Genomic DNA, 19,452 nt, shown 5'->3' on the forward strand with positions numbered 1-19,452 from the left:
TGTGGTCAGCGCCGTGCGCGTGACCTTAAATAAAGTTCTGTACGTTGCGGGAGACGGCCCGTGCCGTATGCTGAAGAGCAGCCCCGTTGACCAAGTGTGGTGCGGGGTGTCCTTAAGTTGATGCGGCCGGATTAGGTCCTGGACCGAAAAAAGGGACCGGGTACTCACGGAGAGGTTAAGTAATAAAGGGGGTTTTGTTAATTAGTGACTATATTTACCGGACGTTACTTTCAATGTAGACAAAGGATGTTGCCTCTCCGTGGGACGTAGGTCCGCCCCGGTCCGTGAGCTGCGCTGAACTGCCGAACTGGCATGGCGTCCGAGGGAGGCTCGGCCTCTCTCGCGCCAGGCGTGACCTCATTACTCTAGACTCCAAACGGGTGTGTCTGGAAGAGATTTTATTGTCGCTAAAATCCTAATTTAATGTTTTAGGAGGAATGGGTACGGTTCTTCTCTTGTCTACTCAGGTTTCCGCGGCTTTGTCTTTGATTGCTGTTCGGGTCGCCTGACTCGGGTGGGCCATGGCCAGGGGTGTGTTCCGTTAGCGGGAGCGTATACTGGCGGGTGCAGGTCGGGCTCTGGGGTGGTCGTCGGCCAGACGACGTCAAGTATGTTCTCTACAAATTACGAATGCTGCGACGCCGCGACGTCCAGTAGCGGATCCAGAGGGGGCTAAGGGGCTCAAGCCCCCTCCAAAAGCATCTGGGTCCACTATTGTTTTAGTGTTTGCCTTGAAAAGCCTAGCCTCAGCTGGGTCAAGCCCCTCCCAAACCAAAATCCTGGATCCGCCACTGGCGACGTCATACTGTACGCGTACGCAATACGACTCGATTCGTTGCTCTAACATAACATAGCATGTTATGAGGTATCAGAAGTAACGAGTTAACGTAATGATACGATAGTATCGAGTACTAATTGTTATACGGGTACGCTTTTTTTCGTTACTTTTACACCTCTATTACAGAGTCAATTACCTACTATTACTGATCAGTGATTGTGATCACTGAAAACAAGTACGTGCAGTAAGGACTTGACCACTGATGATAGTTAGTTTGGAACCCCACTGGTCTTTTTCAGTAACTGTGCTGTGTGCACTAGCTGCAAAAACACGTGGCTTTACGGGCTACATCGGCACATGCAACCGGTGTCGGGTCTGTCCCCACCGTTTCAATTTAACTCCGCTACGCTACCGCACCGCGGAGACTACGCATTCGGTGCTGGACGACTCCAGAACCAGAACGGACAATTTGCGTTCGAAACACTCGTGCTTACGTCCGCCCGAAGTAACGACGTCTTTATAGTTACCAGGGTGTCCACAAGGAAAAAATATTTCGTACCAACTTAGGCGAGAAAAGTACTATATTTGAAAAAAAGTAGGGAACTAATTAATAATAAAACATAATGGAGCTAGATCTGAGCGTAAATGTACTAGACCAGTAAAAAACTTATTAAAGTACTAGATCTAGTTCGAAAGTGAATTGTCATCACAGCTACTGCGGGCCTCGTGGTCCGTGTGCCAGAACCCAGCATCGAACCAAGGGAAGCCTTTTCACAGACGAAAGAGAAACGCCCGATCGTGCATCTTCGGGATTTTTTTTTGTTCATTGTAATTCATGATAACTAATGGTCAATTAGGTTAGGTTAGCTACATTATAAATACTTGAAAACATTGTGGACGGTTGATTTGGTTAGGATAGCTAAGTACATTAAAGATACTGTGAAATCATGTAAACGGTTTCCTAGCGCTGGATAGCTACATATTAAAGAGTTATTTGCTAAGCAACCATAAAATGATTTTACAGTATTTTTAATGTAGCTATACTTACCTAATATAACCAACCATCCACAATGTTTTAAAGTATTTATAATGTAGCTAACCTATCCTAATCGACCGCAAAATTTAATGCCACGCCGGTTTATGCAATGAGATAGAACGAGAAAAAAAAAAGCGAGCGTGAACTTCGGGGAACTTCGGGTGTGGCTCTCTCGTCTGTGAAATGAAGGCTTCCCTCGAACCAAGGACCCGCAAGGAGTCCCAGGCCACTGCCTCTTGTTGTGTAGAGGTTATGTGTGGATGTCTGTGGAAAGTATGATACTGGGTTACTTCCAGGCAAGACCTGTCCACAACAGTTGGAACCTGAAGGCGGTTCGTGTCATCCTGATGTGAATGACTACACATTGTCGCACGGAAAGCTACCCTGTCTACAATCGCGGTGTCCGATGTACGAATCTAATGATTTACATAGTAGTCACCAGATCGCCGTAAATGTAATGAGTGCCTACATAAATGTTTTTAGGTTGTGTTTGTTTATTGTTTTTCATATATCATATATTAGTATGCAGCTAAGTTGTTGGATACCTATCCATTAACTTGTGAAAGTTGTGGGAGTTCAATAATATTTTTTTTTTTCTTTAATGCAAAAGTAAATACTAATAAAGGAATTTTAAGCACGCTGCAAAAATTAATTCGGGTGTTCGGCCTTTAACAAACGCCGGTTGCAAACCTACAGTACGTAAGTACTGATAAATATTTTGTTTGAGTCTTTTTGGCTACTTAACACACCGTCCGTTATTTTCTGTTTACCCTTTTGAAACGAGAACCAGAAAAAGCAAATATCATGAGTGTTGTTTTTCTATGGTACCAAAGGACACAGATACGAACAAAAAGTTGAAGTTGACCATTGTATCCAGACCAAGGAGATTCGGACCATTGAACACACTCCCATGAGGAAGCCTTCTTTTCACAGACGAGAGAGCCAAAACCCGAAGTTCATGCTATTTTCCCGTATCTTTTATGTAGCTATCCTAACCAAATCAACCGTCCACAATGTTTTTAAAGTATTTATAATGTAGCTAACATAACCTAATTGACCATTAGTATGCTTCTATCAACACCGCCATATTTATTTACAATGAACAAAAAAAATCCGAAGATGCACGAACGGGCATTTGGCTCTCTCGTCTGTGAAAAGAAGGATTCCCCACCCATGACGTCAGAGAGTCACGTGACCAATCAGCGACCAGTGTCCGTCGGGCACAATTCATTTCGGACACTGCAATTCGACGGACCTTTATCCTTACAAACTTATTTGCCGGCCGACTCCAACAAGCAAGGGACAGCTCGTCATAGCCAACAAGGGACAGCTCGTCACAGCTCATCAAAAGTTGTATGGAACTACTAAGTTTCTGTATTTGAGACCATATTCTAATCTGTCTTTTTTGATGTCAATTTTTTTTTTTTCCACCTGCATCCTTTCTTTGTACTATATAGCCCCTCCCGAAAAGTTATTAGCTATGTAGCCATCATAGGCCCCGAAATTCCGAGTATTTTGTGCAAGTATTCTAGTTTATAGTCACCCTTCAAATATTGTGCGCTGAAAAGTAAAGATGAATACAGGAAATAATAATCCTCCGAGACGCGGCTTTATGTATACGTAACGGACGGAAACTTGACATCCACGAAAATCAAACACTAGATTTCACATAGGAGGAAAAATTGGTTGTCTGTAAAGTCGGTTTACGGACGATAGTTTAACGTGACAACGTCAAAACAAAACATTGATGAAATGATTACATAGCTACTTTATTAATAAAATTGAATCATTTTTATTTTAATAATAAAAGAATGCCGTCACCCGCGGTCTTGCCCTCGAGACCTGGGCGGGGCCTAGTGGGGAGTGGTGGTGTGTGGGTATGTTCCGGTGGGCGCCAGGCTAGCACAGTCGCTAACCAATGGTTTTGGGCGTGGATACTTTCTGCCCCGGCGTGGACCACTAGGCCTTCGGCTGTGATTGAATTTAAGAGGGGGGTTTTCGTAGAGCTAGTTATCCAGTACTCTCCTTACACAATATAGTACACTGATCCCTAGCTGGAGGGGGCAAGCAACACTACGGAAGAACACAATTGATTACGCTACTGGGTTTTATTCGGGGCTGACCCCTTTTGCGCTGTGAGCACTGAGTTACACGTTACAGTTCACACAATTGGAGAGGCACTATACTTTACATTATACACTTGAAAGTTCCGCCCTTACGCCATGTCCACCCATAGCAACGGGGGGAAGGGGGGGTGATTGGGGGCGGCCAATCCCGTAAGCTTAGTTCTTAGCAGCGGCCGGGTCACTTGTGTGAGCCGCGGTCCGTGTAAATTACTGGCGAATGCCCATGAAGTTAGCATCGGCACTTGTGTGCGCGATGTTATTACTTGTAGTAATGAGGGGCGGGAGTCGGCCCGTACCGTGAATAGACACTGCGCGGTGGACCGGAGTCGCGTCGCCCAGTTTAAGTTTTTATATTTACAGTAATTACAGATAAACTTCTAGACTTTTTCAATTGTTTAATTTTCACGAAATGAAAAATATATCCAGCGCATACTTTTTGCATAATTAGCTGCCAAAGTTACATTTTTAAGGTTTTTGGGTTGTACAAATAAGGAGAATTTAATTTATTGCAGAACTGAAACTTTTTAGGTTTAACTGTAATGCCACTGGCTACTTCAAGATATGGTTTGAATTTCTTTCGGAAATTATTAATTAATTTTACCTGGCATTTCAAAATTCTCAAATTTGTTACGATTTTGACAGCCAATAAACATGACATTAGTTTTTGAGAGAAAAATGCAAACAATATCATGAAGTAGCCAGTGGCATTGCAGTTAAACCTAAAAAGTTTCAGTTCTGCAATAACTTAAATTCTCCTTATTTGTACAACCCAATAACGTTCAAAATGTAACTTTAATAGCTAATTATGCAAAACGGATGCGCTGTATATATTTTTCATTTCGTGAAAGTTAAACAATTGAAAAGGTATAAAAGTTGATCAGTGATTAATATAAATATAAAATCATGACCTGAAATGGGAGGCACCCCCTTAAGCCCTGCACCGTAAATGAACGCGGACGCACACGGGAATAATAATAATATAATAATAATAATTTACACCTGCAATTGGGCTTCCGCCCGGTGGCAAGGAGTTCCCACCCCCCAACTACCCTCACTCCTCCCCCCTCTGGAGCCTCCTTCGTAAGTCCTTCCCTCCTCCCAGATCCAGTGTCCTCCCCTCAAGTTCGTTCCACTCTCGCCCCGTCCTCACAAGGAATACCTGCCTTCCTCTCTCTGTCCGTCTCCATTCCCTCTGAATCTTCCACTCATGATCCCTCCTTCCTCGATACAGCCCTCTGTGCAACCTAGCTCCCAGCTTTCCCCAGCCCCCCTCCCCCCCACGAATTACCTTATTCATTCTCACCAGCCTTTCCACCTTCCTCCTTTCTTGCAGTGTGTCCCACCCCAGATCCTTCATCATCACCGATGGTCTGTGAGTTTCCCCCATCCTGCCTTCGCCTTCCCTTCTCCTCCACATATTCATTACCCATCTCGCTGCCTTGCGCTGCACCCTCTCCAACTCCTCAATTTCCTTCTCCACATAGGGGTCCCACACCGCAGCGGCATACTCCAACACTGGCCGTACCAATGTCACGTACGCCTTTTCCTTTACATTCCTACCTGTCCCTTTCAGTGTCCTGCTAAGCAGCCCTAACCCCATTCTGCCCTTTGCCACCACCTTCTTGACCTGCTTTCCCCACCCCAAGTCGTTCTGCAGGATCACTCCCAGGTATTTATACTCCTCAGCTTCCTGGATCACCTGTCCCTTCCAGCAGTACACTTTTCCCTCCACCCTTCTCTTCCTCGTGAACCTCACCACCTTTGTTTTCCCTACATTTATACCCATTTCGTTTTCCCTCGACCAGCACTCCAGTTTCTGCAAGTCCTCTGCCAGGTGCGCCCCTTCCCCCACAGTTTCATAGAGCACACAATCGTCCGCAAACAACCGCAGCCTGCTTTTCAACCCCTCCCCTACATCATTCATCATGATCAGGAAGAGCAGGGGTTCCATGACACTGCCTTGTGGTACCCCTGACATCACATTTCCCTCTTCTGACCATTCCTTACCCACTCTCACTCGCTGGATCCTGTCCCTCAAGAAGTCCCCTGTCCAATTTACCACCCTCCTGTCCTCTATCAACCCCTCCACCTTTTCCATCACCCTCCTGTGCAGCACCCTGTCAAACGCTTTCTCAAAATCTATAAAAATAGCGTCTACCTGCTTCCCCTCATCCACTGCCTCCACCAAGTCCTCCAGCAGCCCCGCCATCTGCGTTTCACAGGAGTAACCCCTCCGGAAGCCGTGCTGCCTCTCATCCATCCAGTCCCTTTCCTCCACCCTCTCTACTATATACTTCACTACCAGCCTCTCCATCACCTTGCCTACGTTAGACGTCAAGCTGACCGGCCTATAGTTGGCTGGGTGTGCCTTATTCCCACTCCCTTTATATATGGGCACCACCACAGCCTCTTTCCACTGCCTCGGCAGCTGTCCCTCCTCCAGTGACTGCGCATACAGTACTTGCAGGTACTTCCCTATCACCTTCCCTCCCAGCTTGAGGTGCCTGTTCCCTATCCCATCTGGCCCAACCGCCTTCCTCACATTCAGTCTCCTCAACTCCCTTAATACATCATCCCTCCGTATTTCCAACCCTCTCTCTCCCCCTGACTTCTCCTCTTGTGCTCCGCACCATACTCCCCCGTTTACAAAAACTGAAAAAGCTGAAAAAGGAAGGTTTGGTTGGTGACTATATTTACCAGCGTTACTGGGTGGTTGCAAAGCGACGATGGCTTCCCGTGGCACTGAGGACGTCCGGCCCGGTTCGCGAGTAGTTCGATACTGGCGTGCTAGCCTTGGCGCGGGGGAGAGGTAGGCTGGTCCCGCGCGCCAAAGTTCGCCGTTTACTGTTATATTTATTTAAAGATAACTTAAAGAGACCATAACCACTACAATGTTCACACAATAATTACTAAGGCTTAATTCTAATGGCGGAAGGCCTATAATAATCGTAGTTACATTAATTGTATTTAAATGTACTTAAAAGGAAGGAGAGTCAAGTTGGAGACTGTTTGTTAGTTAACCAACTACTCCAGCAGTTACAGACAAGTTAGAACCGGGAGGGGGGAAATGATGATGGAAGAGTCATTTAATTAGTTTAGGCGGAAGGCCGCAAAGGGAGCACTTGCTACGTGTGATTTCAAGTTCCCCACGGAAGTAAGTGGCACACTCCTACGACGCACTTTTCTTGTGAAGAGTTTGTAAAAATTAGGGTAATTACTGGGCTCCCTTAATTACTCGTCTTTATGCGAGGGGCACTCGAGCCCTCAGTAATTACCGCAGTTTACCTTTGTGGTACGGGGTGGCGGGGAGCTCACTTGACTCCGGCCGGGTGGCTAGGGGTGCGCTCCGTTAGCGGGACCAAGTACGGGCGGTCGCAAGTCGGGCTTGAAGACGGCCTCCGGCTGGACGACGTCAAGAATAAATACTTGAAATTATACTAGTAATCAGATTTTTAAAATGCAAGAATAATTAACCTTTATTGCCGAATTTGTAGTTTGTAATAAGCAATGAAAACCACATTAACTTTCCACTTAACTTTATAAACAGTCGAGTGGAAGAGAGATAGATGCGGCGCAAGCGTACTATGAGCGTAACGGGACACAGCGTAACGTAACAATGTGCACTTTTTCGTGCAGCCGGCGTTCATCGATTTATTAGACGTTGTCACGTCAAAAATACACAGATTGCTTTTTATAAATGTTAGGTTCGCCATAATAAACGAGGCGGAAAACGAACTACTACAATCTATACATAGTAGAACGTAAAATGTCCGTTGCTGATGTCTCGTGCAGGGCAAGGCGGGCCGCTGGCGTCCATAAACTGTTAGAACACGGGTCACTTGCCATGTAGCGTGGCCTAGGGACTTGGCAGAGATCCATATCCGCAGTCTCGGCCCTTGCTTCGAAGGCACGCGATTGCGTGACGTCACAAGCACACCAAGTCTCGCAGTAGGCGGGATCCGTTAATTCCACGCAACAGTGGTTTCCGAAGAAAGTCCGGCAGTTCGGGTTCAGTGTAGCCACACAAGTACGCTGCTAAAAGTTGTATTTCGTTTTAGTTTGTAAAAATTGTGTCTGTGACCAGGAGTACCTACTAAAAATTTGCCAAACATTAGCCAAAAACACCAGTTTTTAGAAATAAAAATTCCGCTAAAAAAATTTCAAAAATCGCAACAAAAAAAACTTTCCCTATTCTGAGAGGGAAATTCCCATTTAGGAGGAAACATCCCCGTTATAGTCCTCTAAAATGTCAGAGGCTTGAAAATTCCTAAAGTGGCTTAAGAGTCTTAAAAGCAAGTCGCCCTAAGCCACTTAGGTCATGACCTTGACAATTAGGATGTTATGGCTGCCATATTGAATTCTAAAAACATTGCAAATTTCGTTACGGCCGCCATCTTGAAAATCTATATATTTTTGCTAGAAAAAAAAAGAAAATTTTAAAATTATTAAAACAATTATTTAAAATTTTAAACAAACATTTTGCTATTTCAAAATTATGTCACGGCCGCCATCTCAAAAATTTATATTTTTTTTTAACCTAGAAAATCGGGAAATCTTTGAAATTAATAAAAAAAAATTAATAATAAAAATTTTATTAAAAATTTCCGCCATTTTGTCCTGAATATTTAGGCAAACATTTCTTAAAATTTGAAACGTGAATGAGAACAAAACTACAAATTTCTAATATTATTAAAAATGCTAGCCAAATTATCACTACCAACTTTAAAAATTCTTTTTTTTATCAATATAGACATTAAAATTATATCTTAACTTCATAATTATTTATTTGAGGCTCACTGCCCAGAAACTTTCGAACGAGCAGTGATATCTTAAAATAAATACAGCAAAACCATCGTCGAAATTTAGGTTCCAGGTTGGGTTTAAAAACGTTTGAAAGAGTAAATAAACATATCTGGCAGTGCGGCAACGTGCATGTCGCGTGTACCAGGATGTGGCCAGTGCGCGGAGCTTCAGGCGAAGCATTCATGCGCCCGTAACTGTGGTGTTTATGGGAAAGGGGGGCAGTCGGGCGCGCGAAGCCTTCATTTCACAGACGAGAGAGCCACACCCGAAGTTCCCCGAAGTTCATGCTCGCTTTTTTCCCCCCCGTTCTATCTCATTGTATAAACCGGTGTGGCATTAAATTTTGCGGTCGATTAGGATAGGTTAGCTACATTATAAATACTTTAAAACATTGTGGATGGTTGGTTAAATTAGGTAAGTATAGCTACATTAAAAATACTGTAAAATCATTTTATGGTCGCTTAGCAAATAACTTTTTAATATGTAGACCCCAGGGCTAGGAAACAATTTACATGATTTCACAGTATCTTTAATGTAGCTATCCTAACCAAATCAACCATCCACAATGTTTTAAAGTATTTATAATGTAGCTAACCTAACCTAATTGACCATTAATTATCATGAGTTGTATATATATTTACAATGAACAAAAAAAACCCGAAGATGCACGATCGGGCGTTTGGCTCTCTCGTCTGTGAAAAGAAGGCTTCCCGTCGGGCTCTCACGCTGTTATTTACTGTGAAACTTTTCAAACACAATTTAAAAACAAAATACAGATCATGAAACCTTGACAGTAAACGTGATCTGTGAATATTGGATTACTTGTAAAGTTTCATTTTAATTCTATTAACAATAGACTTGTAAAATTCGTCTTTGTGGGGCAATCCCAAAAATTAAAAAAAAAAAATATCTCGAAGCACTCAAACGGGTGCTCGAGCGCCAAGAATTATGACACAACCCCCCCCCCCCCTTCTCCTTACCCACAACGAACTTGCTTGAAGTATTGCCGGCTCTGATTCACCGCAAACATGCACTCGCAAAATGAGGTTGTGTGTGTACGTGTGTGGAATACCAACTTGAGTTTTCTGTAATGGCATGTTCCCAGTTCCTTATTTGTCCTCGTGTCGTTTTGCTTAAAACTCTAAAATGATTTAAACATCTACCTTTTTTACGAATACGTCTGTTTTGTTTTGAATTTGATTCCTCTGAAACACATAAACTAAAACTATATAATTGAACTCTATTTTAAGCATCAGAAACTGCAACGCTTAGGAGATCAATAACCACGATCAGTGATACACAAGTGGACAAAGAGAGACGGCGAAGGTCAGGTATACACTAGTGGACACAGAATGAGAGCGCCAGTCACTGTAGCTCTAGTAGACAGATAATAACGACGTCGGACCGTGGTACACTACTAAACACATAATAACGACGCCGATCGGTGGTAACTAGTGACACAGATGACATTAGTCTGTGGTACGCTAGAGACACAGAATGATGACTCCGGTCGTTGGTACACTAGTGGGCACAGATTGAAGACGCCATTCGCTGGTACGCTAGTGGACACAGAATGACGACACCGGTCGGTGGTACACTAGTGGACACAGAATGATTTCGCCGGTCGGTGGTACACTAGTGGGCACAGTTTGACGACGCCATTCGCTGGTACGCTAGTGGACACAGAATGAAGACACCGGTTGGTGGTACACTAGTGGACACAGAATGATGTCGCCGGTCGGTGGTACACTAGTGGGCACAGATTGACGACACCATTCGCTGGTACGCTAGTGGACCCAGAATGACGATACCGGTCGGTGGTATACTAGTGGACACAAAATGGTGATGCCAGTCGGTGGTACACTAGTGGGCACAGAATGACGACATTGTCGGAGGTACATTAGTGGACACCGAATGACGACACCGGTCGGTGGTACACTAGGGGGCACAGAATGACGACATTGTCGGAGGTACATTAGTGGACACCGAATGACGACACCGGTCGGTGGTACACTAGTGGACACAGAATGATGTCGCCGGTCGGTGGTACACTAGTGGGCACAGATTGACGACGCCATTCGCTGGTACGCTAGTGGACACAGAATGACGACACCGGTTGGTGGTACACTAGTGGACACAGAATGATGTCGCCGGTCAATGGTACACTAGTGGGCACAGATTGACGACGCCATTCGCTGGTACACTAGTGGGCACAGAATGACGTCGCCGATCGGTGGTACACTCGTGACACAGACGACATTAGTTGGTGGTACGCTAGTGGACACAGAATGACGACGCCAGTCGGTGGTACACTAGTGGACACAGAATGACGATACCGGTCGGTAGTACACTATTGGACACAGAGACACCGGTCGGTGGTACACTAGTGGACACAGAATGACGTCGCCGGTTAGTAGTACACTAGTGGGTACAGAATGACGATGCCAGTCGGTGGTACACTAGTGGACACAGAATGACGATGCCAGTCGGTGGTACACTAGTGGACACAGAATGACGACGCTGGTCGTTGGTACACTAGTGGACACAGAATGACTGCAGTGCCACTCACGTATGAGGTACTGGTGAGCGAGTATCTGTATCCTCTGCACGACGGCGACGTGTCTTAGCCGCAGCACCAGCTCCTGCGGGTAGGGGCAGTGCCTGGCGGAGCGCCAGCCCCGCACCGTGGGGTCGTGCGTGTTCAGTTCGGCTGCGCGGTGCTGCTCCTCCTCCCCTGCGGACACGAACACCCCCTCATTCCCTCTCCCACTCCTCGTCCGGTCAAATACACTAACTGTTTGGTCAAATAACACTTAAGTAGCTTGGCTTCTGGGTTGTAGCCGTGTATTTGGCGAATAATTCACCATCGTTTCGGTCGACATTGCAATCGCCATCATCAGTCGGTAACTGTTCCCTGATGATGGTGACTGCAATGTCGACCGAAACGTTGGTGAATTATTTGCCAAGGACACGGCTTACAACACAGAAGCCAAGCTACTTCAGACAATGGCCGTGAAAGCCTGGGAACATTATTAAAATAACACACTGAAAAAAGGTTAGGTTTTATTTTTAAATGACAAAATTAATATGATATTTGCTGTAATGAAAATCAAAAAATACTGTATGCGACGTAATTTGAGAGTTTGTTTCGACTAGGCTTGTAAAGGTTTTTTTTCTTTGCGTCAAAGATAACTGTATCTACTAGAACTCGAAGCCAGTTTTGATTGCGCAACCATGCGTGTAACCCACTACATCGTATAGTAGTATATCTTAACTAATTTAGAAATAATCTCAATTCATTTTTAATGTCGAATCGTAAAACAGTGGAGATTAAGTCTCATAACTGTTGTACCATACTAATGCCAATGTATTTATTGTCCTAAGCTTTACCTGGCAGTGTATCCGGAGGTTGTGTGGCCAGTCGTTCAACTCGCGCCAACGCAATCGCGTGAGAAACGTGGCTGACGTTGCCGTGAGCTGGTGCAGTTTCTCGGTGTACTCCCGTTTCCCCAACCTATTCACTCCGTCGATGCTCCATTCTCATCTTGTGATCCTTCGTAGTTTCTCGTGTCCTTGTTGATGTTGAGACTATAGCCTTCATTAACTCATGATTTACCCTTTCTAATCAGGTTTACTGCAAGGAGGAAGATACCTGCATTCACTGAGAATGAATATGAACGTATCGTTGTCTTTGTCAAGAACTGCATCATTGTGATTTAAATTTTAGCTCTTGTAAGTGCCTGGCATCGAACTATAACGTGTGTATAAGTGGAATGTTTGTAATGAGTGAAATGATTCTGCCTGTTAGATTAATCGCATACGATTATCGTCGCCACGTGCGGCTCATGTAAAAATGTGGCTAAGAATTAAATTCTTCAGATAATCGTAATACACTAACATTACATGTCTACTCTAGAAATTCCCAAAACTATGTTAATCAAATCTGACCTTTAATCAATTCTGTTTCTTTTTTCTTCAATCAACATAAATGTTCTTAAGTTAGTAAACTATACCCATACAAGTCTTACGAACTACAATATGAAGATTATATTACCTGAGGCATAGACTACAGTAAAGCCAATCTTGTGTGGCATCTCCGACGGTCAGAAAAATTTCCAATCACGTAACAGTTTTTTCCGCAACACTGTATGGACAGTTCATTATTCGAGCGATAACAATAAAGGCAGATAATATATAAACTGGAATTACACTATAGCTATGAAAAAATAAACCATAAAAACACAGATTTCTTGTAATCGTACTGAACACGTAAATCTTATTTTTGAATGGAACCTGGTACACCGTACACCGGTGACGTCAACAGCAGAATCCAGCAACATGTTCCTTGCAATCTTCTTGGCATGAGGTGAAAACCATTTTTTAAATTACCGAATACCGTTATTAGAATTAGAATTATAATTGTATTAACACGCGAACGTTATTGCACCTTAAAAGCACACACGAAAACAGTTATATTTGCTAGTTCAGAGTACTGTGTTTCATCTCTGTTACTTAGTACCAAGGATGCGACTATACAAGCCGATCAATAGGTGTTTCCGATCTCCGTGTTCTGGCGCCACTGACTGGAGATGAACTATAAACGGGTTTAGGACTTGGTTATGAAAGTTGAACATTTTATATCAGTTTTCTTTGTCATAAACAATCTTCTGGGTCTATTTTACCATTTAAAGGAGGCAATTATTTGTATACTATTAAAATAAAGTATAATTTTCTTTTTGAAATGTGATTGAATTTTAACATTTGTTTACCGTTTAAGGTAATCTTTATAATTTAAACTTTAATTAAAACTATAAACACATATAAAAATTAATATTATGCGTTGTAGTTGATACATTTTTATGACAGTATAATAAGTAGGTATGCGAGCTCGTTTTCAATTCCAACCAAAACTACGGCGGTGCCAGTGTCACCAACATACTTGTAAATCGTGTTTTTCAAAATCAAGATCAGAACATTATTTCTTACGAAAAATAAATCGGAAACTAACGTATTTTATAGAAATTTAAATCTGTTTGTTCTTAATTGATTCTTAATCAGAATAAAACTGTTGCGTGCATATATTTTTGTAATTTTCATTATAAACTTAAAACTGTGCAATTTTCTTTAAAAAATAAATAAATAAACCTTATAAAAGCTGCTGTAGTATGCGGTGAGGTAATGCCTGAACAATTCGTTAATCGGTAGTTGTTGTGGGTGTGCTTTATGGAAGTAGGTAATTTTTATTTTATTTTATGATAACGGCACGCTTGCTAAACATATGAAAGTCGATTGTTGTCGTGATTCGACCATCATAAACAGCTGTCATGTTGTCATATTTGGATATGTTTACAAAAGTATGATTTGATCAAGCAAGTACGTGTTTGGAAGCTACATTTTTAATAACCTGTAATCTCTTTAATTGTAATAATAAAAGCTATCATTTTTCCTAGGTGAAGGGAAACTATCATAAACAACCCAATACATTTAAATTAGTTTTAACAGCGATTTGTTATAAACATGTTCTTGATATTGAGTAGCCCCAAAGCCTAGCAATTTAATTGCCTGACGTTTCGCGGGTTAGTGTGTGTGTACAGTGGCAATGTTAGTAACATTAGCAACGTGCTAATGACTTAGTTCACACCTAACTCATGAATAACCTTGCAATGCAGTGCTGAAGCTTTAATCTTGCAGAAGCATCTGTCCAGAATAGTTCAGTGGAATATCTGTGTGTAACCTGTAAGGAGCAATAGCCATGTCGAACTTGCGTGGTAGAGGTGGCCGACACAGAGGGTTGCTTGTCAAGAATAAAATATTTAATGGAGGTAGTATTTTATTAAAGTAAAAGTGTTTTGGCAGGCCGAAATGTTTTTGTACACATTCAATGTTTTTAGCTTTAATACAGTTTTACCATAACTATATGCTTATACATGAGCATACCCAGAATTTATTTGAAGTGGGGGAAGTTTATATAGTCCCCCATCATCATCTCCCTTGCATACACCCTGGTGCTTAGACCTATTCTCGAAAATCATATATTTTCCTTCTACTCCTGTGAAGTCCTGAGCTTCATATGCATTATCTTACCTCGTGCTACTCACTGTTTTTGACACTTTCACACTCGTATATGCGTAGAAATGGTGACTTATGACCTACTTTGTTTCACTTTTGAATTAAATTCAAGTAAGGCAACAATCTCTCTTATATCACAAATAGCCAAGGTGATAAACCTTGACTTCTTTTATCAGCTCTAGAATTTTGTCTTAGCCATTACACTAATTTCTTCCAAGTTTCACACATCTTTCCTTATGGAACAAGAGAGTATATTTACGTAAAAATTTTATTTTATAAAATTATAGTATAAAAATGATTTTCAGGTCATAATCCATTGGTTAATGTGTCAAGAAAACGCTTCTTTCACCCAAAAATGGGGAAAACTGCCAAAGTTGCAGTATGTGGCATGAAAGGTGTTGGGAAAACTGCTATACTGGAGCAAGTGATCTACGGCAGTGTTGATAAAAGCACGGTAAGTTGGTAACATTTTTATCAAGGTAATATTTGAAGGAAACATTATGTAAAAATATTTTTCGTATAGTTTGTTTTTAAATACCATTAATGTTTGTTTCTTGATTTCTTTGCAAAGGAGAGTTTTAAAACTCTCACTTGATTCTGAAATATTCTGTTCTGGGAGGGCAATATACCAGGGAATTTGTGGGGTAAATAGTATTAAAGAAACTAGAAAATATTGAAATGAATGTAATATTTTATCACTTAAAGATTTAAACTTCAACAATTTCAATAATTTCTCATCAATATTAACTTGTTGATAATTTGCCTAGCCACACAAGGCCCTTCAGAACTACAGATTTTTCCAGAATCCAGTCTAAATAAAAACTTAATTTAAAGATTCCGTACATTTTCAAAATTTTGGACTAACCATTAATTTTAGTTACATCCTGTACAGTATTCACTACGGTGTTAATTGCACACTAATATGAACACACTATTTGAAAATAACATCTTTCTGGTGTAAGAAAGCCTTCCTAAATCACAGTTTCCCCTTACGCAATTATCAAGTTTAATTATTAGCTGAAAAATACATTTTTCGGAAATATATAGAAAAGCTGCTCTGTTGTGTGTTTGTTCACGGGAAATGATCTCGGCGGGCGTGGACACGAACGGTCGTGCCTGCAGGAGTTCCAGCCCACCATCGAGGACATCTACGTGGCGAACGTGGAGACGGACCGGGGCACCCGGGAGAAGGTGCGCTTCTACGACACGGAGGGCCTGGCCGGTGGCCGGGACCAGGCGCAGCTGGCACGGCAGTGCATCGGCCTGGCCGACGGCTACGTGCTTGTGTACGACACGGACCGGCCGGAGAGCCTCGACGCGCTGCTGGCGTTCAAGAAGGAGATCGACCGCAATCGCGACAAGAAGGAGGTAGCGAGACTCGCACGTGCATCGTTGTCTCCGTCCCGCGCGAGAGACACGCGGTGGGATCAGCGACAAGTTATGTCTGTCATTTATAATTTATTTATTAAAAGTCTCTCTTTTATATCTGATTTGAAACTTTACATTAAAAAAAAAAAATTGGTTGTCTGTAAAGTCGGTTTACGAACGATAGTTTAACGTGACATCATCATAACAAAACATTGATGAAATTATTGCATACTTTTATGAATAAAATTGAATCATTTTTATTGAATTATCACTATTTTGTATGGATACAAAGAAGGAGTGAAATGAAATCTACAATTTAATTGATAATTTTACTTTTATTTGCACTCATTAATTCAAATATGTTTATTACTTTAACGAACAGATTATTTTAACTATAACTTTTATACATGTTTGCTATTTAACTTCTTCCAATCTGTGTTATTCTGTTAAGGATAGGAAAAGTAGGAAACGAATGGGAGTGTTTCAAGTTTAATGTGCCTCGAAAAAGTCAAATCGATGGTTGTTCCAATTGAGTGGAAGAGAGATAGATGCGGCACAAACGTACAATGAGTGTAACGGGACACAGCGTAATGGGACAATGTTTATAATGGGACACTTTTTCATGCGTGCAGCCGGCGTTCATCGATTTATTAGATGTTGTCATGTCAAAAAAAAACTGCATGGAACGAGTACTCTGAAGCTGTAGTTCATGTTTGACTAGATAAATAACCAAAACGGTTACAGTGTTAAATTCTGAAAAATTTTTATGAATGGAAAAGACGTGGGAGTTCATGAACTTTCAAATGCCCTGATTGTTATCACGTCACCAACGAGAGAGACGGCTCGGTGTACAGCGGTGTGTCCCGCGCAGGTGTCCATGGTGGTGCTGGGCAACGCGACCAAGGCCCAGGAGGCCGGCAGTCTGGAGAGCACGGCCAGCAAGGCGGCTCACTGGGCGCTGCGCGAGAAGATCAGGCACTACGAGGTGAGCGCGATGGACCGCTCGTCGCTCTACGAGCCGTTCATCCACCTGCTGTCCAAGCTCAACCCCCCGCCCAACAAGAGCTCCTTCCCGCAGCTCAGCATGGTGCGCAAGTCCATGACGCGTCCCGACAACTACTGACCTGGGTAGGTGACTTTTATTTGTTTTTTTCATAACCTAACTAAAAACTAAGTGTGTTGGGGAGGGTTCCGGGTTAGGGAGAGACTCTAAGTGCGTCTCAGGCCGAAGCCTATACGCTCTAATCATGCAGGGTGTTAGCCATGCAGGAGGGGTAGCATGCATCATGTGCTAGGAGGGGGATTGGCCAGCCATGACTAACTCCCCTCACTGACTATACTAGACTAAAAACAAGATACGCTGGGCCCAGGTAAAACCTGCATGGACACAGGGAAAACCCTGGGCTCTGACATGCGGGATGCAAAATTTCATGCATTAATATCAAGCAGGAGGCTTACGGGAAAACAGAAGGATGGATCTGGAAGAAGAGTTGGACAGAGTAGAAAAGAGTCTACCATGCGGGGGGTTAGGGGGTAGGTGTACTTCCTCAATGTACCTGCCGGTGCGCCGATTGCCATGACGTGTTCCTTTGGGACATTGCGTGACTTTCACTCAGCGTGACAGTTATTATGTAGGAAACATGAATGTGAGTTATTGCTCTCTGTAGTTGGAGTTTTGCGTGCCTGTTTTGTTGGGGGCTGTGGGTATTAGAAAAATATTTTATATTCTTGAATAATTTTGGATTATATTCAAAATAAAGTGGGACTAATTCACAAATAATTTTTATAAAAAGACTGTAACATTTATAAAGCCAATAAGTAGAGACCGAAAAAAACTTTTCTTGATAGGGCCTAGGCTGAAATTCAAATAGGTACATGTATCTTTATGCGTCTTTTGTTTTTGGGTCACTGTTCGTCTGGAAAACTTTGGGCCAATGAGAAACACTCATCCAAAGGGGTCTCGAAACAAGAGGCATACTAGTTGAGATGACTCACAAGTCAGCAGCCTATCAACTGGTTTCATTTGCCCGAGTATACTCAGAACTGTGTAGTCTAACCTGAAGGTCATATATATCAAAAAAAAATTTCCAGTTTCTTCCAATGAGATTTATTGCTGGATTCAGATTTGTTCTGTATAAGTACACACATGCTTTTTAGTATGTAACAAATGATCTGTGATTATGATTAAAAGTCTTAAAATTACTCTATTTTTATGTATATAATCAGTTGAATCAACAAAACAGTTTTAAGTTTAAAATTTTACTAGTGTAATGTATTACATTTTTTTCTCTTACATTTTACATGACTTTATCATGGTTTCATGTATATTTCGGTTTTTATTTTACTATATTTTGCATCAGTATTTCATGGACTGCTATGAAGTGAGTAAAAAAAATTTATTTCACTTTCATGTTTAAATTAGGTTCAAAAAATATTCAATAGTAGTTTGATTAAAATATGAAGCCTACTGTTTTGATACAATTTAATGATTGATCCTCTGATGATTTTGATGAGTTTAAGATTACAAATTTTCTCTATAAATCGAGATTGAGGCTAGAAAATACAATAGAATATTTAGAGCAGTAGTATATTAATTAAAATGTTGGAGGTAAACAACTTACCACCAAACCTACTCAAGGAATGGTGATGTCACATTTGATTTCTACCACACGAGTGGAATTTGAAGTCATTTGAATGGAATATTAAACTTTGTACAAAGTATAATTTGAAGAACTGTCACCTTAATTTGATGATTGTAGTTGTAATATCTGATGTATGATGTATGTTGCAGCTTGAACCAGTATTAGTGTTGTTACCCCTGAATCTCCTGTGCTGATTGGTCGTGTTGGAATGCAGTCTTGATGCAGATCTGTTGCTCTCTATTCTCTATGTACTGATGCATTTATTAACTTCTCCAGAAGGTGAACTCAAACTGAAATGTGCAGTCAAAATATATATACATATAAAATATTTTCCTATTTATTTGCTGTGTATGGAAATGATTTTTTTAAATGATTGTTGTTTATAATTTTTGTTTTGTTAGATTTTGTGTATTTTCTACTAATTTAAATTTTATTGATGTGAAATATTTAATAAATAATTTTTATAAAAGAACAAACCTTTGTCATACCTAATGTATTGAAACAATCCTATTACAGGTTTGCTACAGTCAGGGAAAACCTGGAAATGTCAGGGAATTCCATGTACCCTAGAAAAGTCAGGGAAATAAAAAATATTTCCGGAACTACTATACATACTTTTGAAACAACACA

The 19,452-nt window shown here is 41.7% G+C and overlaps 2 protein-coding genes across 3 annotated transcripts in view; one reads left to right on the forward strand and one right to left on the reverse strand.

The window, feature by feature from the left end:
- The window catches only part of LOC134528543 (centrosomal protein of 104 kDa), a 40,840-nt gene extending 27,954 nt beyond the window's left edge, over positions 1-12,886 (reverse strand). Inside the window, exons 1-2 of the mRNA XM_063362263.1 lie at positions 12,798-12,886; positions 11,313-11,477 (exon numbers count right to left, since the gene is read on the reverse strand). Of these exons, the coding sequence (XP_063218333.1) occupies positions 11,313-11,477; positions 12,798-12,837 (205 nt within the window). The 5' untranslated portion in view covers positions 12,838-12,886. The remainder of the gene's footprint in view (positions 1-11,312; positions 11,478-12,797) is intronic.
- Positions 12,887-14,019: 1,133 nt separating this feature from the next.
- On the forward strand, positions 14,020-19,298 carry LOC134528545 (NF-kappa-B inhibitor-interacting Ras-like protein 2). Of its 2 annotated transcripts, none has more exons than XM_063362267.1 (5): positions 14,020-14,116; positions 15,118-15,266; positions 15,935-16,180; positions 17,052-17,308; positions 18,972-19,298. In XM_063362267.1, exons 2-4 carry the CDS (start codon positions 15,168-15,170, stop codon positions 17,301-17,303), a joined length of 597 nt encoding a protein of 198 aa, XP_063218337.1. In that variant the 5' UTR covers positions 14,020-14,116; positions 15,118-15,167; the 3' UTR covers positions 17,304-17,308; positions 18,972-19,298. The 2 variants fall into 2 exon arrangements, with proteins under 2 accessions (XP_063218337.1, XP_063218336.1); XM_063362266.1 differs by lacking the exon at positions 14,020-14,116 and adding an exon at positions 14,170-14,565.
- The last annotated feature ends 154 nt before the right edge of the window (positions 19,299-19,452 follow it).

This window comes from Bacillus rossius, chromosome 1 (assembly GCF_032445375.1).
Source record: "Bacillus rossius redtenbacheri isolate Brsri chromosome 1, Brsri_v3, whole genome shotgun sequence".
Classification (NCBI taxonomy): Eukaryota; Metazoa; Arthropoda; class Insecta; order Phasmatodea; family Bacillidae; genus Bacillus; species Bacillus rossius.